Here is a 16,646-nt window from a genome sequence, read left to right on the forward strand (position 1 = left end):
TCTACACATTTGTAAATGTCATTTTAAACATGGATCAGAAATATATTTTACCTTGTCTTTCTCTGGTTTTTCTCTAGTTGTAGGTGTCGGTGAAATCTTTTCATATTTCTCAAGATCAGGCCTTTCATAGTCGGGGATTTCAGGTAAATCTTCTGCCTTCTTCTTAACTGTTTTAAGTTTAGCTTTTTTGGCTTCTTCATCTACTGTTTCTTTTTTAACCTCAACTTTCTGAAAATTGACTTATATTTTAGTAATTGCTTAAAAGAGGAATGATTTCTGAAATAAACTTAGTGCCTTGTCTTCAAAATGCTTCCACTGTTGATGATGTCATCTGGATTTTCTTAAGTTAAAATAAACAACAAATACAATGTAATTACCTGTATTACTTACCTTGTATTTACAAAAAATGACAACATATAGAAATATCACGTAACAATAAAATTATGTTAGTAAGCATGAAGCAAAGCAAGGAAAATAAGTCTACAAAAAAAAGAGAAGATCAATGCAGTTAACATCCAACGCAACGTAACCACAGACAAACAGCTCATTTGTATTTACATTATGTACAAGACTTTGTTCTATTTAAATTTTATCTTAATCATGCAATGTATTTGTAATTATAACGACCATTTTCATTTTTATATTTATACCATAAGGTAACTACCATAAAGGTAATTACCACAAGGTAATTGTCATCTATATTAAAGACTTACTCCTACTTGTAGAATTAAAGCTCATCGAGATCATACTGTTTTATTGTCAACGTATGACAGAGTATATATTATATTGTGTATGTTTTTTCTGTGGTTTTTGCGATAAAAAATATTTGTGTAAGAAGTAACTACTTCAACGTTTTGTGCTTAATTACAAACTAGGTGCAAGTGCATTGTGCAGGCGTCGAATAAAAATGTTGTGAAAAAAGTTTGTGCATTGTGCCAAATTTCGGTGTTGTTATTGATCTATTGCCAATTTTTCTACCTCGTCAGATGGAGGTCTGCTGCTTATAGCGGCTTGTGGAATTTCTAAAGAAGCTGGTTTTTTCTCGTTTGTGCCCTCTGATTCAGCCTATGTATAAATTTAATTAAGTTATTGGCGACCGTACGAATACAGTGTTTTTATAAAAAAAAGTAATATTTTTTTCTTATATAATTACGAAAATAATATTACCTTTTATGATATATGACTAAAAATAATATATGTGTATGTTAAAATCTGTCATATGTTTGTGATAGTGTAAGTATAGGGTGCATAATTTGTGTGTGCATGTAAATTTGTGTGTGTTAAAGTGTATACCTGGGGAGAACGAGACCTTCTCCAAGGTACTGTGTCTTGTGTTTCACGTAATGTTGGCTTAAAGCTATCCTCTAACTCCGGTGTTTGTTCAGCCTGATCGAAAGTAATAATTAATATTTAAATTGCATGTCGGTTTATTTCATTTTTAATTTCAGTTAACGTTTATTATACCTGTGGTATTTCAGGGATAGCTTGCCACGAGAAAGGCACTTCATTGTCTTTCTCTGGCTCTGGTGTAATGAGAATCGGAACCTGACAAATGGTTTTGTATGTTATACATATTTTTATACCTTAAATATTTATTGTTTGTTTAAAGTTTGAACTTGTGTATACCTCTTTATGTTTCCTCCAAGGATAAAGTGTTTGTGTTTTAGATGCGTCTGTTGTATCATTATCGGGTACCTATTAAATATGTTAAATTAGAAAAATGATATATTTAATTTAAAAACAATTATTTTTCTTTAATTTTTTTTACCTTATCTTTTTTTATTTGATCATTCGGTTCACTTAAAGTATCCTTAAGTACCTCAGGTTCCTATAATATACAACAAAATGACGTTTTAAGAAAATGCTAAATATATTTTCAAATACAATAATAAAAAAGAAAACTACCTCTTTCGGTCTACTTGGACGACGCCAGGGATATACTGATTCTAATGGTTGATCAATATCTGTATTTTTATTTTTATTACTTTCCACGTTCGTATCCTTTTTATCGACAGTGTCTAAGTGTGTATCCTATACAAATAAGCGGTATTAAAATTTGATCAAAATCAAGTATTTAATTAATCTAATCTATTAAAATGTACCTTTACAGTGGTAGGTTCATCACGATCAGATTTATCTAATTTATCGACAGGTTCGATTTTATTATTAGTTCGTTTGGTCTTTGTTTCTGACACCTTAGTACTTTCCTGTTATAATAAAAATTTATATTGTTTAGTTTATCAGTTACGTAAAAAAGTTATGTGAATTATATCGCTATGAGATTATGTACCTCAGTAACTCGGGGTGCAGTTTTAATTGTTTCGTCTGCTTCCTTATTATTTACTAGTTTATCAACATTACGCTTAGCTACATCTTTATCTTTAATATTTGTTTCCAAATCAGGTTTAGTTTTCATTTCATCTATTGTCTTTCCCTTATCCTTTAGTGGAATAAAAATAGAATTCAAATTATTTTGATATTTTGAAAAATTAATTACATTTATTTAAGAAAAAATTAATTACAAAAATGTAATAATTTTAAATATATGTATATATATTGAAATATGCCCAGCCTTTTTTGGCTATTTTATATTTGGCTTAACTAAATTTAATATTTTCTACTTTTATTAAGATACGATTTTCTCTTACAAAACAGTAATGTTTAAGGGTAACTTTACAAAGGTTTACCTCTTTTGGTTTCGTAGTAAGATAATCAGGTTTGGTAGACAAAGTTCCAAATTTGTCAACAGGTTCAGATTCGTTAACTTCTTCTGAGCTTTCGTCGTCCTAGCATTAAAAATCATTATATTAATTAAAATCTAACCCGCATTCATTATTGAAACAATCATGTATATTATGAAACTACTTTGTTTTACCTCATTAGTTATATTTGGTCGCCAAGGATAAGTAGGTTCTGTAGGACGATCAATAGAAACTTTTCGTTTCGACTTATCAATTCTTTCAGATTCTATTTCCTCAATATCCTATTTAAAAATATTATTATTAATAAAATTAGATCATAAAATTGCATCTCTAAAACTTGAATACAATTATACCTCAGTTTTGCTGTAACGTCGCGTAGGTTTTTTGTCGTCTTTTGGTTTTGGCTGATCCAAACTTAAGCTACGTTTTGGTTGCATTTTTTGGGTAGCATCCTAATTGCAAAGTGAATTAAATGTAAGGAACATGTATTGTTTTAATTGTATTGTGTAAATGTGTGTGAGTAATGTGTATGTGTACCTGTGTGTCTGTTTTCGTAGGTCGCCATGGATATACATTCTCTTTGGGTGTATCGTCTAGTTTTTGTGTTACCTTATCTTCCATAGCTTTAGTGTCATCCTATTTAGAAAATATATTTGATATATAATCTTACCTAATTTAGTTAACATTAACGGATATCATTTTTCTATTTAAAGAAAAATGTAGACATATACAAACAAAATGTTCACATTAACATAACATACAACATAAAATAATCCGAACAATGTAGACGTTTTTACAAAAGCACATATAGTAGACATGAGATGTGTCCTGTACTCCATTTTTTATATTTACATATTATACAAGCATGCAGGGCGGCCTAGAAGCGAACTTACCTTCAATAATTGCTTAATTTGCGCTAACTCATTCACTACTTCCGGTTGCTTTGGGGGAATTATTTTTTTCTAAAATCAATATATTAATAAATAAGCTATTAAATCTATATTTACTCAAATAAAAATGTCCGTTTCGGTTATGCCTTATTCTGAAAGCACTAAAGATGATATTGCAGTTATACAAATTTTTGGCATTTTGTTGCATATTTACCAATTTATTTTAATTCATTTTAATAAGACATTAAGGAAACAGAGTCATTACTCTTCGGGGATAGGCTTGGCTTTAAGCTTAAAATACTTTGATTAGTAAAATATGCGAAGCGAATTTGGTGTCTTGTACCAAAATATAGGCGAAATCATTTTGTAATAAAACTCTAGGTCTACTTTTAAAAAACTAGGATTTGCTTTGTGGGGTTCGCGTAGCCATAATAAAATAAATCATTACTTAAAATTTAAATTAATCGCGTTTCGATATTTTGTATGTTATCCGATTTCGGTTGGATATATTTGTAATAATTCCTTACCTTAAGTCCAGTCTTTTTAATTTGTGAAACCTGTTCTTGCTCAGATATCGATGCAACCGATGATTTTCGGCTTTCAGCAGTTTCTTTTGTGAACTGTAAAAAAATATTGATGACATTTGTATTAAGACGTGAATTTATTAAATGATTTCATCATAGAATAAATTATATTCTAAAGTTAAATCGGTTATATTTGAATCGTTCAAATTCTGGCACGTCCTCTGTTTGGTAACGATACGAAAACATCTACTAAAGTTTTGGGATTTGTTTACACAATAAGTACTCGTAAATAGTACCGATGTTTTATTAGTTCAGTGTGACATTTTCGTCTTTACCTAAATAAATGTTGTATACAGGGTGATTAATTAAGCAATGCTATTTTCGTTTCTTTCAAATGTCAAATCGATGATGAAAAAGACAAATCAAATGTCTTTAGCTAATCTAATAGAATTTGTTTAAGATTAACTAAAAATATTTTATAATGATTTTAGTTTCGACCTTAATCTTAAATCAGCTGTTTATAAATACGATAATAATTACACAGTGTGGACAATGTCGCAAGGAAAGTAAGTTATTATTGTAGCTAACAATATAGCAGCTACAATTTGCACATATCGTCTCGCGATGCGGCCCTCGCGAGTGGCAAGCGGCCAGCTCGCGTTTTTTTTAGGAGTCACAGGTGTACGGGACAATTTAAAAGCTTTGGATAATTTTTCACTTTCCTCTAATCGTTAACACAATGACGACGGTGTTTTAATGTCATTATGTCATAAATAAGTGGACGGACAGGAACTGTTCGTAGTTTCTTCCCTAACGCCGTGAAGTTTTGTAGTTGCCAGAGTTATATATTAATAATTTTTTTTCTACAAGTTAAGGATTCAAGAACTGCTTTCTTATAAATACGTTGGTTGTTGATAAAAATATTTTCCTAATTTCCACGTACTTTAAATTGTTAAGTTGGTTAATTAAATGTTTGACTTGATATTTTAACTCACCTTAAGCTGTTTGTTTTCGATGATAGAGCTACGTCGGCTCTCAGTTTTGACTTCTTGGACCTAAAGGGAAGAGTTATTATTAAAAACATATCATTATATTTATTAAATTGTTAGAATTTGCATACAACGCGTAAAGTTTTCTTAAAAAAGGACATTATTGGTATATATATATATGTATTTGATTATTTCATTTTCTTAATGTAGTAGACGTTATAAAAATATTGCAAAATATTTTGTTTGTTATAGATCGTGTCATCGTTTTCTAAACGAAGCAACTATTTATGCGTCAAAATTATAAATTTATTTCTACTGTAAATATTATACTAATGAAAATTAAAGTGCATTTAAGTTACGCCAACTCATTTATAGCCAAAAGCTAAATCAGGTAAATTTTTAAAAAGTATATTTTTCACAAAAAACTTTTTTGATCGACTAATGTTAATTGATAAGATGAAATTGCTAAAAAATGTATACAAAACTGCAGCTCAATCGTCTGGATGAAACTGGTTTAAATGTCAGTTCTAATTTCAAAAAAAATTAATCCTCAAAAAGTGAACTTGAATAAAAGCTTTAAATTAAAAGCCTTTCAAGTTTGCAAAATTCCGCAAATAATAACAAGATACTAAGTGAGGCATTCACGATACATAGAGCACCGATCTTCGCAAAGAACACGATGGTAGCACAATCCACCAGCACGGCCAACACTACACATCACAGAGCACTAACCACACTCTCGACGTAGGTTTCACTCTCGACGTAGGTTTCACTCGTCCGATATCGAAGCATTATAGAACTTTAGACTCCACGGCGGACAAATACAAAGTGGTCACTCTTGCCAAAATTTATAACTTTTATAGACTCCGTTCGAGGCAAAATTTTTCCCGCCTCCCACGTATTACCCTCGAATGCTGATGTGAGATTACAATGAACTTCATTTCAGTTTATAAATTCAGCAATGCGATTACAATGTATGATATCTAAACCTTCAAACGGTTTTGGAAATTGTGTCAACAATTTTTGGTATTCATATTAGCTCCGGAATATTTGTAAAATTGCTAAGTATTTGAATTGAAGTATGTATTATGTTACTCCACACAAAGGGCCTTCTTTATTTTGGCAAACTATTATTTGCAATAATTTGAAATAAAATTGATTTGATTTATCAAAAAATGGCAATTATTCAGCTATAACATCTACTACAGGTTCGACATAAAATTTACAAATAATGAAATATTTAAAGATTCGTAATAGTTATAATAAAAACGCATATCAAGCCACAGATTTGAAGTAGGGTACCATAAGCCGCCTGTCTAATTGATATATCATGAATATAAGTAAAATTAAACCAGTCTTAAAATTTTCTACGGCCGTTTCCCCTACGAAGAAAGATCGAAGATCATTTCAGTATGAGTCACAAATTCTCTTGCCGTATACCTATTACAGAGCTAGTCTATAAGGACGTGAGAAATATAAAATCGGTACACGGTGCAAAACTTTGATGTTTATACGTATCTTTGAATGTTATTATTATAGATAAGTTTCTGACATTTCGAGATCGTGTTCTGCGGTGAGTTTCGAGTTTATTATTACAGAATAATGAGAGCCGAGATGGTTAGAATGCGTGCATCTTAACCGATGATTGCGGGTTCAAACCCAGGCAAGCACCACTGAATTTTCATGTGTTTAATTTGTGTTTCTAATTCATCTCGTGCTTGGCGGTTAAAAATACATCTTGAGGAAACCTGCATGTGTCAAATTTCAACGAAATTCTGCCACATGTGTATCCATATACCCGCATTGGAGCAGCGTGGTGAAATATGCTCCAAAACTTCTCTTCAAAGCGAGATGCCTTCGCTCAGCAGTGGGAAATTTACAGGCTGATAGTTTAATGCTAAATAAATTTTGTTCCGTAGAAATATCATCAAATCTCACTCATGAAATGTTGAAAAATCGACTCACATTCAAATGTTATAATTAGTATAGTCAATGTCGCGTGTCGCTTTTCATTCATTTCACAACCGTGCCGTGTTCTGATGTCAGTGAATTTCAATTCTGTTATTACCCACAGAAAAGCTCTTCAGAAAGGAAAAGGTACCACTTGAAATTTGAAGCATTTCAAACTTGTGCCATTATCATCAAAAACTCTTCGATCGTAGTGATTTGCTTCAGCTTATCAGTAATTTATTTTGTTGCTTTAATAGCTTTATTTTTTACTTAATTCGTTGTGATATTTACTCGACCTAAGATAAACTCAACCGCCTGTTGCACCTCATGTAACTTTTGTCCAAATGTTATATTTAGTTTAAGTATTGGTGGCAATCAAGAATACATTAAGAATCGTATCGAAATCGACAGACGTGTTCCTGTCTGTGTATATTTATTTACTTTTATGTATGTATAAATATATGATCTTTATTGGCGAGTAACAACAGAACGTATAGCGCTAAAATATTCTCCGCACTGAAAGCATTGTGATGACGTTCGGTCAAATGGTGTCGAAGTCTATTAATCTCTAACAGATAGTTATATTAAGCAACATCAATTTTTATAGCTTCGGTTTGGCCGCTTCTGTTTCGTCACGCGTTTTGATTTTTGCAAACAAACAAACGGAAAACGAAGGTAACAACGTGATATTCATAATAACGACAATTTTACGTCTTTCTGAGAAATAATTCTACCGACGACGTGAATAAAATATATTTTTACCACCGGTTAGTAAATGGTCGCTACCGCCCATAGGCATTGGCGCTGTAATAATTTAATCATTCCCTACATCACAGTAACATGTCACTCACTTTGGGAGCTAAGATGTTATTCGTGCAATTATACTGAGTTAATCGCCCTTCAAACCGGAAAACATCAATACTTACTATTGCTGTTTGGGGGTAGAATATCTATTGAGCAATCTGATATACAAAGTTTAAATAATATTATATATTATTTATAATAATATATATAATAGTATCCCCGCAAAAAAAATACAGCATAAACCCTACTTCAAATCTGTGCATAAAATACTTTTAAACCTGACCTTATTCACTCGAAAGAAAGTTGATGAAACCATAATAAAATTGTTAAAGTTAAACGTAATAATATATATTATTTAAATTTCCTCTAAAATAATAGAAAAAAAGAGATTTTTTTTTTTTAATATACCAACCTCGTTTTGTATGGACGTTCTCCGGCTTTCGGTCTGAAAGACAATTATTGACATGTAACGTTGGTAACGTATTTTTTTTATCTCATTATGAAAAAAACATAGCAATTTATGACATCAATATGTACAATTAAATATATACAAATGGGAAATAAGTCGAAATGAAGATTTCACAGAGACACGTCGTTAAAAATAAAAGTTTTTAAAGCAAAAAAAAAAACTATTATTTGGCGCTAAATTTAATCTTACGTAAAAAAGAAACCAACTATAGATTATCAAAATCAGCTCATTACCCATAACTTTGAACATGAAAATAATATACACACAAATGGAGCATTATCTCTTTTAAAGCAGGTAAACAAAAACAATTTGTGTGCTGAAAACGTCCAAAACGAAAATTTTCTCCTCCTTTTAATGTGACATTGATTGATTTACAAATACTTAATTGTTTTTTATTCGGTTTGAATGTTTTCTTTGACCTTATTACAAGAATATCATGTTCGTTTTGGAAATCCAAAATTTGTGAATGACCTATTTACAATTTATGTTAAAACTCCCAAGAAAACGCAGTACCTTCACAGAGAGATGCTGCTGCTGTTGTTCTACATGCATCTGTTTTATTATAATTAGGTTAATAAGTTTTAAGATAATTTTAATATATTCCTATTGCATTTATAATTTTTAATATGTTTATTTTGTTTTAATTTTGTAGTTAGTGATAGATAAGAATTTGAAATAATTAATTAAAGAATTTTAATCAGATTTTTTTCTTTTTCTTTTAAGAAGGTTAAATATTATAAAGATAGACAGACAGATTGAAGCCAATTAAGATACTTAAGTTTGTAGAAAGTTATGTTTCAATTATTTTATATTCAATTTTATTATTTTTTAATAATTTTGATACAAAATTACTAACCTCGCTTTGAACTGACGTTCTTCTGCTTTCAACCTAGAAATAAAATGACATTAATTAATTATTGTACAAGCCGAGATGGCCCAGTGGTTAGAACGCGTGCATCTTAACCGATGATTTCGGGTCAAACCCAGGCAGGCACCACTGAATTTTCATGTGCTTAATTTGTGTTTATAATTCATCTCGTGCTCGGCGGTGAAGGAAAACATCGTGAGGAAACCTGCATGTGTCTAATTTCAATGAAATTCTGCCACATGTGTATTCCGCCAACCCGCATTGGAGCAGCGTGGTGGAATATGCTCCAAAAACCTTCTCCTCAAAGGGAGAGGAGGCGTTTCGTCCAGCAGTGGGAAATTAACAGGCTGCTAATGCAATTAATTATTATAACCTAACCTTAGCCTTTAACTACGTTTAAATGCCACAATTTAAACTATGATACTTTTAAATCTATTTATTTTTTAGCAGTGTAAACGAACATATTATCATGTATATACGTGTAGTGATCCCTGTTATTGGATATCTATCCAGTGTAACATTGTGGGTCTCTCACCTTAGCCACCTCCTTTTCTTTCTTTTCCTTAACAAGTGGAGTTGGCGATATTTTTTCGTATTTCTCAAGAACGGGCCTTTCGTAATCGTCGACGAAATCCAATTCGAACTGTAAATTTTAAAAGATTTATTTAATCAGTAAATTTTAAAATTATATATTATGATTCCATAAATTGTTAATTTCCTTTTAGAAGACAATTTATCAAATACCTACCAGGTGTACCTGTAAAACATATAACAAGTATACAAGCAACATGCGACTGTCGAACCCAATTACTATAACGACGAAGATCCAATCAAGCTAGAAATCCACGGTAACCCGATGATCAAACAAAAAATGAATATTAATTGTATTTATATAGTAGCTGTGTGTGTGTGTGTAAAACTTATGTATATGTGAATTGTGCAACATTGAGTGTAAGAAATACGAAAAGTAATATGTGTCATGTGTAAGTGTAGAAAACAGTGTAGAGAATAAGGCGTAGGAGATAAGAGAAGTCCATAGGAAACGCAAAAAGGAAGGGGACGTCACGATAACATTTCAGTATTGTAAAATGTTTACCCCATCGTTAGAATATTCTTTATCAGTAGTGACAGTATCAGATGTAGCTTTATTAGGTTTTTCGGATGTCTTCTTGACAATTTTCTTTAGTGGTGGCACTTCAAATTTACCACCTCTGACCATCAGTGGTTCCTAAAGATGCATTATAAGTTAAACTAATTGGATTTTCTACATTATTAAAGCGTTTTTGTCTAGTGCAGGTGGCTCTATAACGTTAGTGTGTTTTGTGCTTTATTTCTATCCTAAAATTTGTGCAATTAATAAAGTTATACTCAAAACCAAAGTATTAGACTATTTTCTAACTATCTCAGCTCTGATATTACTTTTTAATTTATTTATAATAAACATGTTTATGTAATTATCTACCTCATTCTTGTCTTTCTTGACAACAGCGGGTTTTTTGACTTTAAGCTCTGCAGCCTCTGAACCCTCCTATGAAACATTATTTAATACTATTAATATCAAATAATTTATTTCAATAGCTGAGATAATTTGAAAATTTGAAAATTTATAGTACCGTTTGTTTTTTCTGAGCAGGTTTCTTTTGTGTCAGTGATGCCTCTTCTGGGGCAGTTGTGCTAGTCTTAGTTCTTGGCTTGGTGAGGCTGACAGATTCCTCAGTATCCTCGCCCTAAGCCCGCGAGTTTTCGCGAGTGATAGAAAAAGAGGTGTGAAAAACAAAAACAAAGTGATTAAGAAAATATAACTCAGGCACTTCGGCGTGCAACTATAATAAAGTGAAACAAGAGAAACTATTTATTAAAAACACATTTCCATAATGTTTTTACTAGAAAGTGCAAATGCTGTGAGAGTTAGAAATGTAAAAATAAGTGTGTAGAATAAGTAGCTGCTTGTGATTGTGTTTTCTATTATTTATCTAGTACAAATATATATTTCTTTGATAATTCTAACTGATGTCTATGTCTACGCACTACTCGATGCTCACGTGCCTTATAAAATGTTACCTTCACAAGAACTATTCTCTCTAATATATGCGGTACTGATAGAGGTAATATACTATTGGACCTGATTTCTGTCTGTGAATAATTTTAAATTATTTAAATTATCTTTTGTATATAAGTCGCCAATTTTATAAAGTTCTATCCTTTTAATATCCCAAACGTTTTCAACCATACCTTTTGATCCTTATCTTTGGGAGTAGGTCGTTTAATAGTTTTATCTTCAACAATTTCTGGTTTCTGAATTTTGAGTTTAGCTTCAGCTTCACCCTCCTAAATAAGATTTAAAATCGTTTTATGCTTTATTACTTGTACCTGTATATACTGTGATCTATTTGTACTAACAAATAAAAATAGTGTTTTAAGAATAAAGTTTTGATTTGACTAAAATACAAACCGTAGGTTTAATTTCGGCGGGTGTTTTGTGTGAAAGTGAAACGTCTTCGGGTTCTTGTCCCGGTTTAACTGGACCTTTAGGCTTTGTAACGCTCACAGTTTCATCGACCTCCATAGGCTATTAAAACATAATGTATTTAGTTTATTTTTTGTCTAATTATAATAAAATAATTAATTTTGTATATTAATCTACCTCAGGCTTATCTTTGTCTTTTACGGAACGACGCCTTTGCGCAGTTACAGAAGGAGTTGCTTCTTCTGGCTTTTTATCCTCCTGATCAAAATGTGAAAAATGTCTTATTCATTACGTAACAAGTCTATTATTACTCGAACTCTAGTTAATGTTATTTAAAAAGTTTTCGCTTAATATCTTAGAATAACAAATGCGTAAAAAGGTTATTATTTTTTTTTCATTAATGTCTACCTTTCTCTTTTTCTCGATAGGTGTAGGACTGATTTTCTCGTATTTTTCGAGAACTGGTCTCTCGTAGTCGTCGATAAATTCTTCTTCTTCGACCTTCAAAATTATTGATAAATAAATTACTACTAATGTAATTTAATAATAAAGCCAACGTAAGTTAAGCAAGATTTAATATTTTGTTTTGAAGATTATTATATTGAAAATGTAAACACTTCTTTACCATAGCCGTGCTACTGGATATTATATTTATTTAAATTATATAAAAAGCGTATCTTTTTAATTTCCGCCATGCGGTAAGCTTAGTTATCTTTGGAAGATTTTTTTAAGTGTTATGTAAAAATAGGTGTGCATTATTATAAAGAGTTTTTATTTTGTTGAAAACAATTAATTAGGTTTATTAAAAGTAGGAAGATACATAAAAATCGCGAAGAAGTAGTTATGCCTCATTATTCCAAAATATAAATAATTCTTGTGTTATTTTGTATTGTGTTAGATTGTTTAGAATTTGTTTGTACCTCCTTTTCTTTGAGAGAGGGACGTTTTTTAGGTTTTGTCTCATCTTTTTTAACAGATTTTGGTTTTGGTTTCTCGTCAGGCTTTTTCTCCTCTTCCTAAATAACATAATAATTTATTTTATACAATACAATTGAAAAGTTGTTTCATTTGCGAGATTGATTTTGATTACTACCTTATCTTTTGCAATAGATCGTTTCCGTAGAGTTGGCATTTCTGGTTCGTCTTCTTTTTGTTTAGGTTTAATTTTACCCTTCATCGTGTCAACTTCATCCTTTAAAGAGTTGATTTATTTTTTTAATATCGTTAGTTTTTTGTTTAATTTTATTCCGAATTTATAAATTAATTTTTAAGATACCTGTGTGTCACTAGGACGACGTTTATCTTTTGGTGTAGGTGTCATTTTTTCATATTTTTCAAGTTGTGGCTTTTCATAATCGTCTATAAACTCAGATGATTCCTAAAAAATGTTACTCTAATTTTAATTTTCTGCTAAATAATTTTGAAAGTATCACGTCGAATATTAACAAGCATACAATTTCACGTGTTAAGAAAGATATAAATACTAATATTCAATTATACCTCACTAACTCCATTCTGCTTCTTTGTCTTATCAGACGGCGTAGGAGTGATTTTATCATATTTTTCTAGATCTGGCCTTTCGTAATCGTCCACGTATTCTTTTTGCTCATCAGGCTAAAGTAAAAGTTAAAATTTAAGATTTAAGTTTACCGGAAATTTTAAATACTGATTTATATAATTAGTTGAGCGCGAATGTTTTGTAAAATTAAGGTCTACCTTTTTAATTGTTTTATTTGTCTTTGCTACTTGTGGTTCTTCAGATGCTTCCGTTACCGGTTTTGTGGGAGCCTTAGACAATTTAACTTGACCTAATTCGTCAACGGGTTCCTCTGGCTTAAGTACACTTTTTTTAATGCTTGAACGCCTAGTTTCTTCTTGAACCTATTTTAATAAAAAAATACATAGTACTTTCGGTTATTACGTAAAATGTTTTAAGTTATGTAGTGTCAAACGCCTAAGTAATCGAAAGATAGAAGTTGAAATAGCATTTTTGTCGTATACCTTCTCTTTGGTTTCTACTTTTGTTTTTTTCTCCGGTGTCGGAGTGGCCATTGACGGTTCTTCGTCACTTTCCTCTGGTTGACTTTCAACACTCTCAGTTATGGATGCGCGTTTTGTCTATATGTATATAAGAAATAATTTAATTTTTTTTTAAATAACCTGGAGTATACTAGAATATAATTTTTTATGTTCATAAATGGTGTGGTAAAGTGGAGTTCATGTTGTCAAGTGATTACCTTTAGTGTGTCATTAACTTTTGGTCTCTTTTCGAGAGGTGTTGGTGTAATTTTCTCATATTTCTCCAGTACAGGGCGCTCGTAATCGTCAACGAACTCCATCACATCCTAAATTAAATAAAGTTTTAGCACGTCTAATGTTATCACAACACACAACAAACAATTTGTTATCACTTACGTAGTAAATACAATAATACACCGAGATGTAACATGATATTTGCAGTAACATGAACACGTATAACTCGTAATTACAATTTTTATTTTAAAAAACTATGAGTTCTGATGTCATCTTTAATCTTTTTAATTTTTTTACCTTCGTTTTTTGCTATTGTATAAATTAACAAGTATATACTTACGTCTGCCTCCTTCTTTTTAGTAACAACCTTCTTTTTAACAACTTTCTTTTTCTCTTCGGTCTTTTTAGTATCTTTCTTTTCTTCTTGTGGCTTAGGCTCTTCCTTAGGTTTAACAGGTTTTAGTTTCGGAATGCCTTCTATTTTAGGTTCAGCTTCAGGTACTTTTTCTACTTTCTTTTTCTCAATTTTCTCTAGAAGGGCCTTCTTCTCTTCTTCTGTTTTAGCTGTTTTCTTTTCCAATATTTTTTTAGCCTCTTCTATTTCTACTTCAGCTTTTTTCTGTTCTTGCACTTTGGATTCTACTTTCTTTGCTTCGACTTTAGTTTCAGTTTTCTTTGCCTCAATTTGAACTTCTTCCTTTTTAGCTTCCACCTTTATTTCTTCTTTCTTTGATACCTTTTTAGCTGCTGTTTTCTTTTGTTCAATAATAGTCTGTTCCTCCTCTTCTTCTTGTTTTTTCTCTTTTTTCTGCTTTTTAAAAATTATAAAGAGTAAGAAATACGATTATATATATAATAATATAAATTCTACATTAAACAGCTATTGGAAAGTTTTCACTTATTAATAATCCAATAATTACCCTTTTTTCTTCGACATGATTTTCTTCGATTATAGATTTTTCTTCTACAATCGACATTTCCTCTTCAGACTCCTCTATTACAGTAGTTTCTTCTTCTTCTTCTTCCTTTTTCTTTTTCTAAAATAAAACATATAAACACATCAAATTTTATTTATTTCTTTAATTATATCTCATAAAATAGGTTACAAGGTTTTACAACTATTTTACCTTTTCTTCAGTGAGTGTTAAATCTGCACTTGATTCATCTTCACCAAATTCGTTTTTGATAACTACTCTGTAGTTAGCTACATATTTTGATGATACTTTTCTGATAATCAAACGTGCATTAGTACCATCAAATGACGTGTTTACTTCTGAGGACTCTCTAATCACTGTTGAATTTTTGTACCAAGTACATCTACATGATTGATCTGATGTTTTAAGAACTGCTACGAACTCAGCTTCCTCATTTTCTTTCCTGGCCTAAACATGAAAAACATAATTAAGTACAGTTTTTGACAAAAGTACATGACGATCATTGTTAAACGCATGTAAAGTACTTACCAAACTTCGGAGATGTTTGATGATTTGTGGTTTTTCTCCTTTCTCTTCAATAATTTCAGTGATTTCGACTTGTTGTGAAGTCGCTTCTCCCTTTTCATTCTTTGCAACAAGCTTGTATGATCCTTTATCTTGTTGTGATACGTTAGAGATTTCTAATTTGACTGCGAATTCACCCTTAAATATCACAAAACATTTTGTTACACTGTGTTTGATAATATTTATATATTGTAAAACAAAATTTAATTTAAATACTTAAACTTACTTCTCTGACAGGTTCAATTAGCACTGTGTGTCTAGAATCTTCTTTAACAGCACTGGCTTCCTTAAACCATGTACAAGAAGGTGCAAATTTACTTAATACTTTACATTCAACAATCACAGTCTTCTTTTTAACTATCTTAATGATCTTTGGTTTTTCTTTTATAACTGGAATGACTGTAAACAAAAATAATAAAAACATTTAAGGTATTTTATTGAAAGTAATAAAATCATAATCAATATATGATATGAAAAAACGTACTTTCAATATTGAGCGTTAGATTAGCATTGAGCTCTCCAAGTTCATTTTTGATATTGCATTTATACAATCCGGAGTCTTCCATACCAGGGTCTACAAGTTCCAAAATGATAGTGTAAATATCTTCTTTAACTTCGACCCTGGTCTTTATTTTCGACGAGTCCCTGATTTCTTTACCCTCATGGTACCATATGATCGTTGGTCTCGGGCTAGCTTTTACCTTACATCCCATTACTACGAGTTTACCGTTTTCTCTAGACTGAATGGTAGGTTTCTCAACAAATGTTGGCCCCTCTCCTTCAGGTTCTGGTTCAGCCTCAATATTTAAGTTGAGGTTAGCATTGCTTTCACCAAATTCATTTTGGACGTGACAGCGATAAGCGCCACCATCTGCTGCCGTCGGATTTGATATCAGCAATACCAACTCGTAAACGTCCTCGCTTATTACAGATGATTTAATTTGTATTTTGCTACTAGCCTTGATAACGGTCGTGCCTCGGTACCACGTTACTTCAGCCGCCGGCTTGGCTTTACAGACACAACGCATTGTAATGAGTGTGCCATCTTCGTTGGGAATGATTCGTGGTTTTTCTATGAACGATGGTGCAAAACCATTTTCGTCATCCCCACCTAAATAATGAAAGAGCATTAATATCGTTATACTTACCGTCGCTAATGAGTTTCATGCAGCTCAAAAGCTTCAAGCTTGTCATGCATTGCTACTGTATGCGTACTTTATTTATTATTTAA

General features: G+C 31.3%; 1 protein-coding gene across 4 annotated transcripts in view; it reads right to left on the minus strand.

Moving 5' to 3' along the window:
* LOC113393169 (twitchin) overlaps nucleotides 1–16,646 on the minus strand; it is a 103,117-nt gene that overhangs the window by 74,743 nt on the left and 11,728 nt on the right. For 2 of the 4 annotated variants that reach the window (XM_064219160.1, XM_064219159.1), the window contains exons 1-9: nucleotides 2,291–2,443; nucleotides 2,103–2,207; nucleotides 1,906–2,031; nucleotides 1,769–1,828; nucleotides 1,627–1,695; nucleotides 1,465–1,545; nucleotides 1,294–1,386; nucleotides 979–1,065; nucleotides 52–228 (exon numbers count right to left, since the gene is read on the minus strand). In XM_064219160.1, the coding sequence (XP_064075230.1) occupies nucleotides 52–228; nucleotides 979–1,065; nucleotides 1,294–1,386; nucleotides 1,465–1,545; nucleotides 1,627–1,695; nucleotides 1,769–1,828; nucleotides 1,906–2,031; nucleotides 2,103–2,207; nucleotides 2,291–2,416 (924 nt within the window). In that variant the 5' untranslated portion in view covers nucleotides 2,417–2,443. Of the gene's footprint in view, nucleotides 1–51; nucleotides 229–978; nucleotides 1,066–1,293; nucleotides 1,387–1,464; nucleotides 1,546–1,626; nucleotides 1,696–1,768; nucleotides 1,829–1,905; nucleotides 2,032–2,102; nucleotides 2,208–2,290; nucleotides 2,444–3,239; nucleotides 3,339–3,595; nucleotides 3,665–4,119; nucleotides 4,213–5,111; nucleotides 5,172–5,837; nucleotides 5,919–8,271; nucleotides 8,305–8,841; nucleotides 8,881–9,184; nucleotides 9,218–9,731; nucleotides 9,840–10,292; nucleotides 10,425–10,658; nucleotides 10,725–10,809; nucleotides 10,924–11,428; nucleotides 11,525–11,648; nucleotides 11,766–11,840; nucleotides 11,922–12,071; nucleotides 12,165–12,583; nucleotides 12,680–12,756; nucleotides 12,856–12,939; nucleotides 13,042–13,163; nucleotides 13,278–13,379; nucleotides 13,545–13,664; nucleotides 13,782–13,900; nucleotides 14,009–14,256; nucleotides 14,728–14,836; nucleotides 14,954–15,043; nucleotides 15,299–15,379; nucleotides 15,554–15,641; nucleotides 15,815–15,899; nucleotides 16,527–16,646 lie in introns of those variants that run through there. The other 2 variants (XM_064219158.1, XM_026629919.2) reach the window with 2 other exon arrangements.

The sequence above is a fragment of the Vanessa tameamea genome, chromosome 26 (assembly GCF_037043105.1).
Source record: "Vanessa tameamea isolate UH-Manoa-2023 chromosome 26, ilVanTame1 primary haplotype, whole genome shotgun sequence".
In the NCBI taxonomy this organism is placed as follows: Eukaryota; Metazoa; Arthropoda; class Insecta; order Lepidoptera; family Nymphalidae; genus Vanessa; species Vanessa tameamea.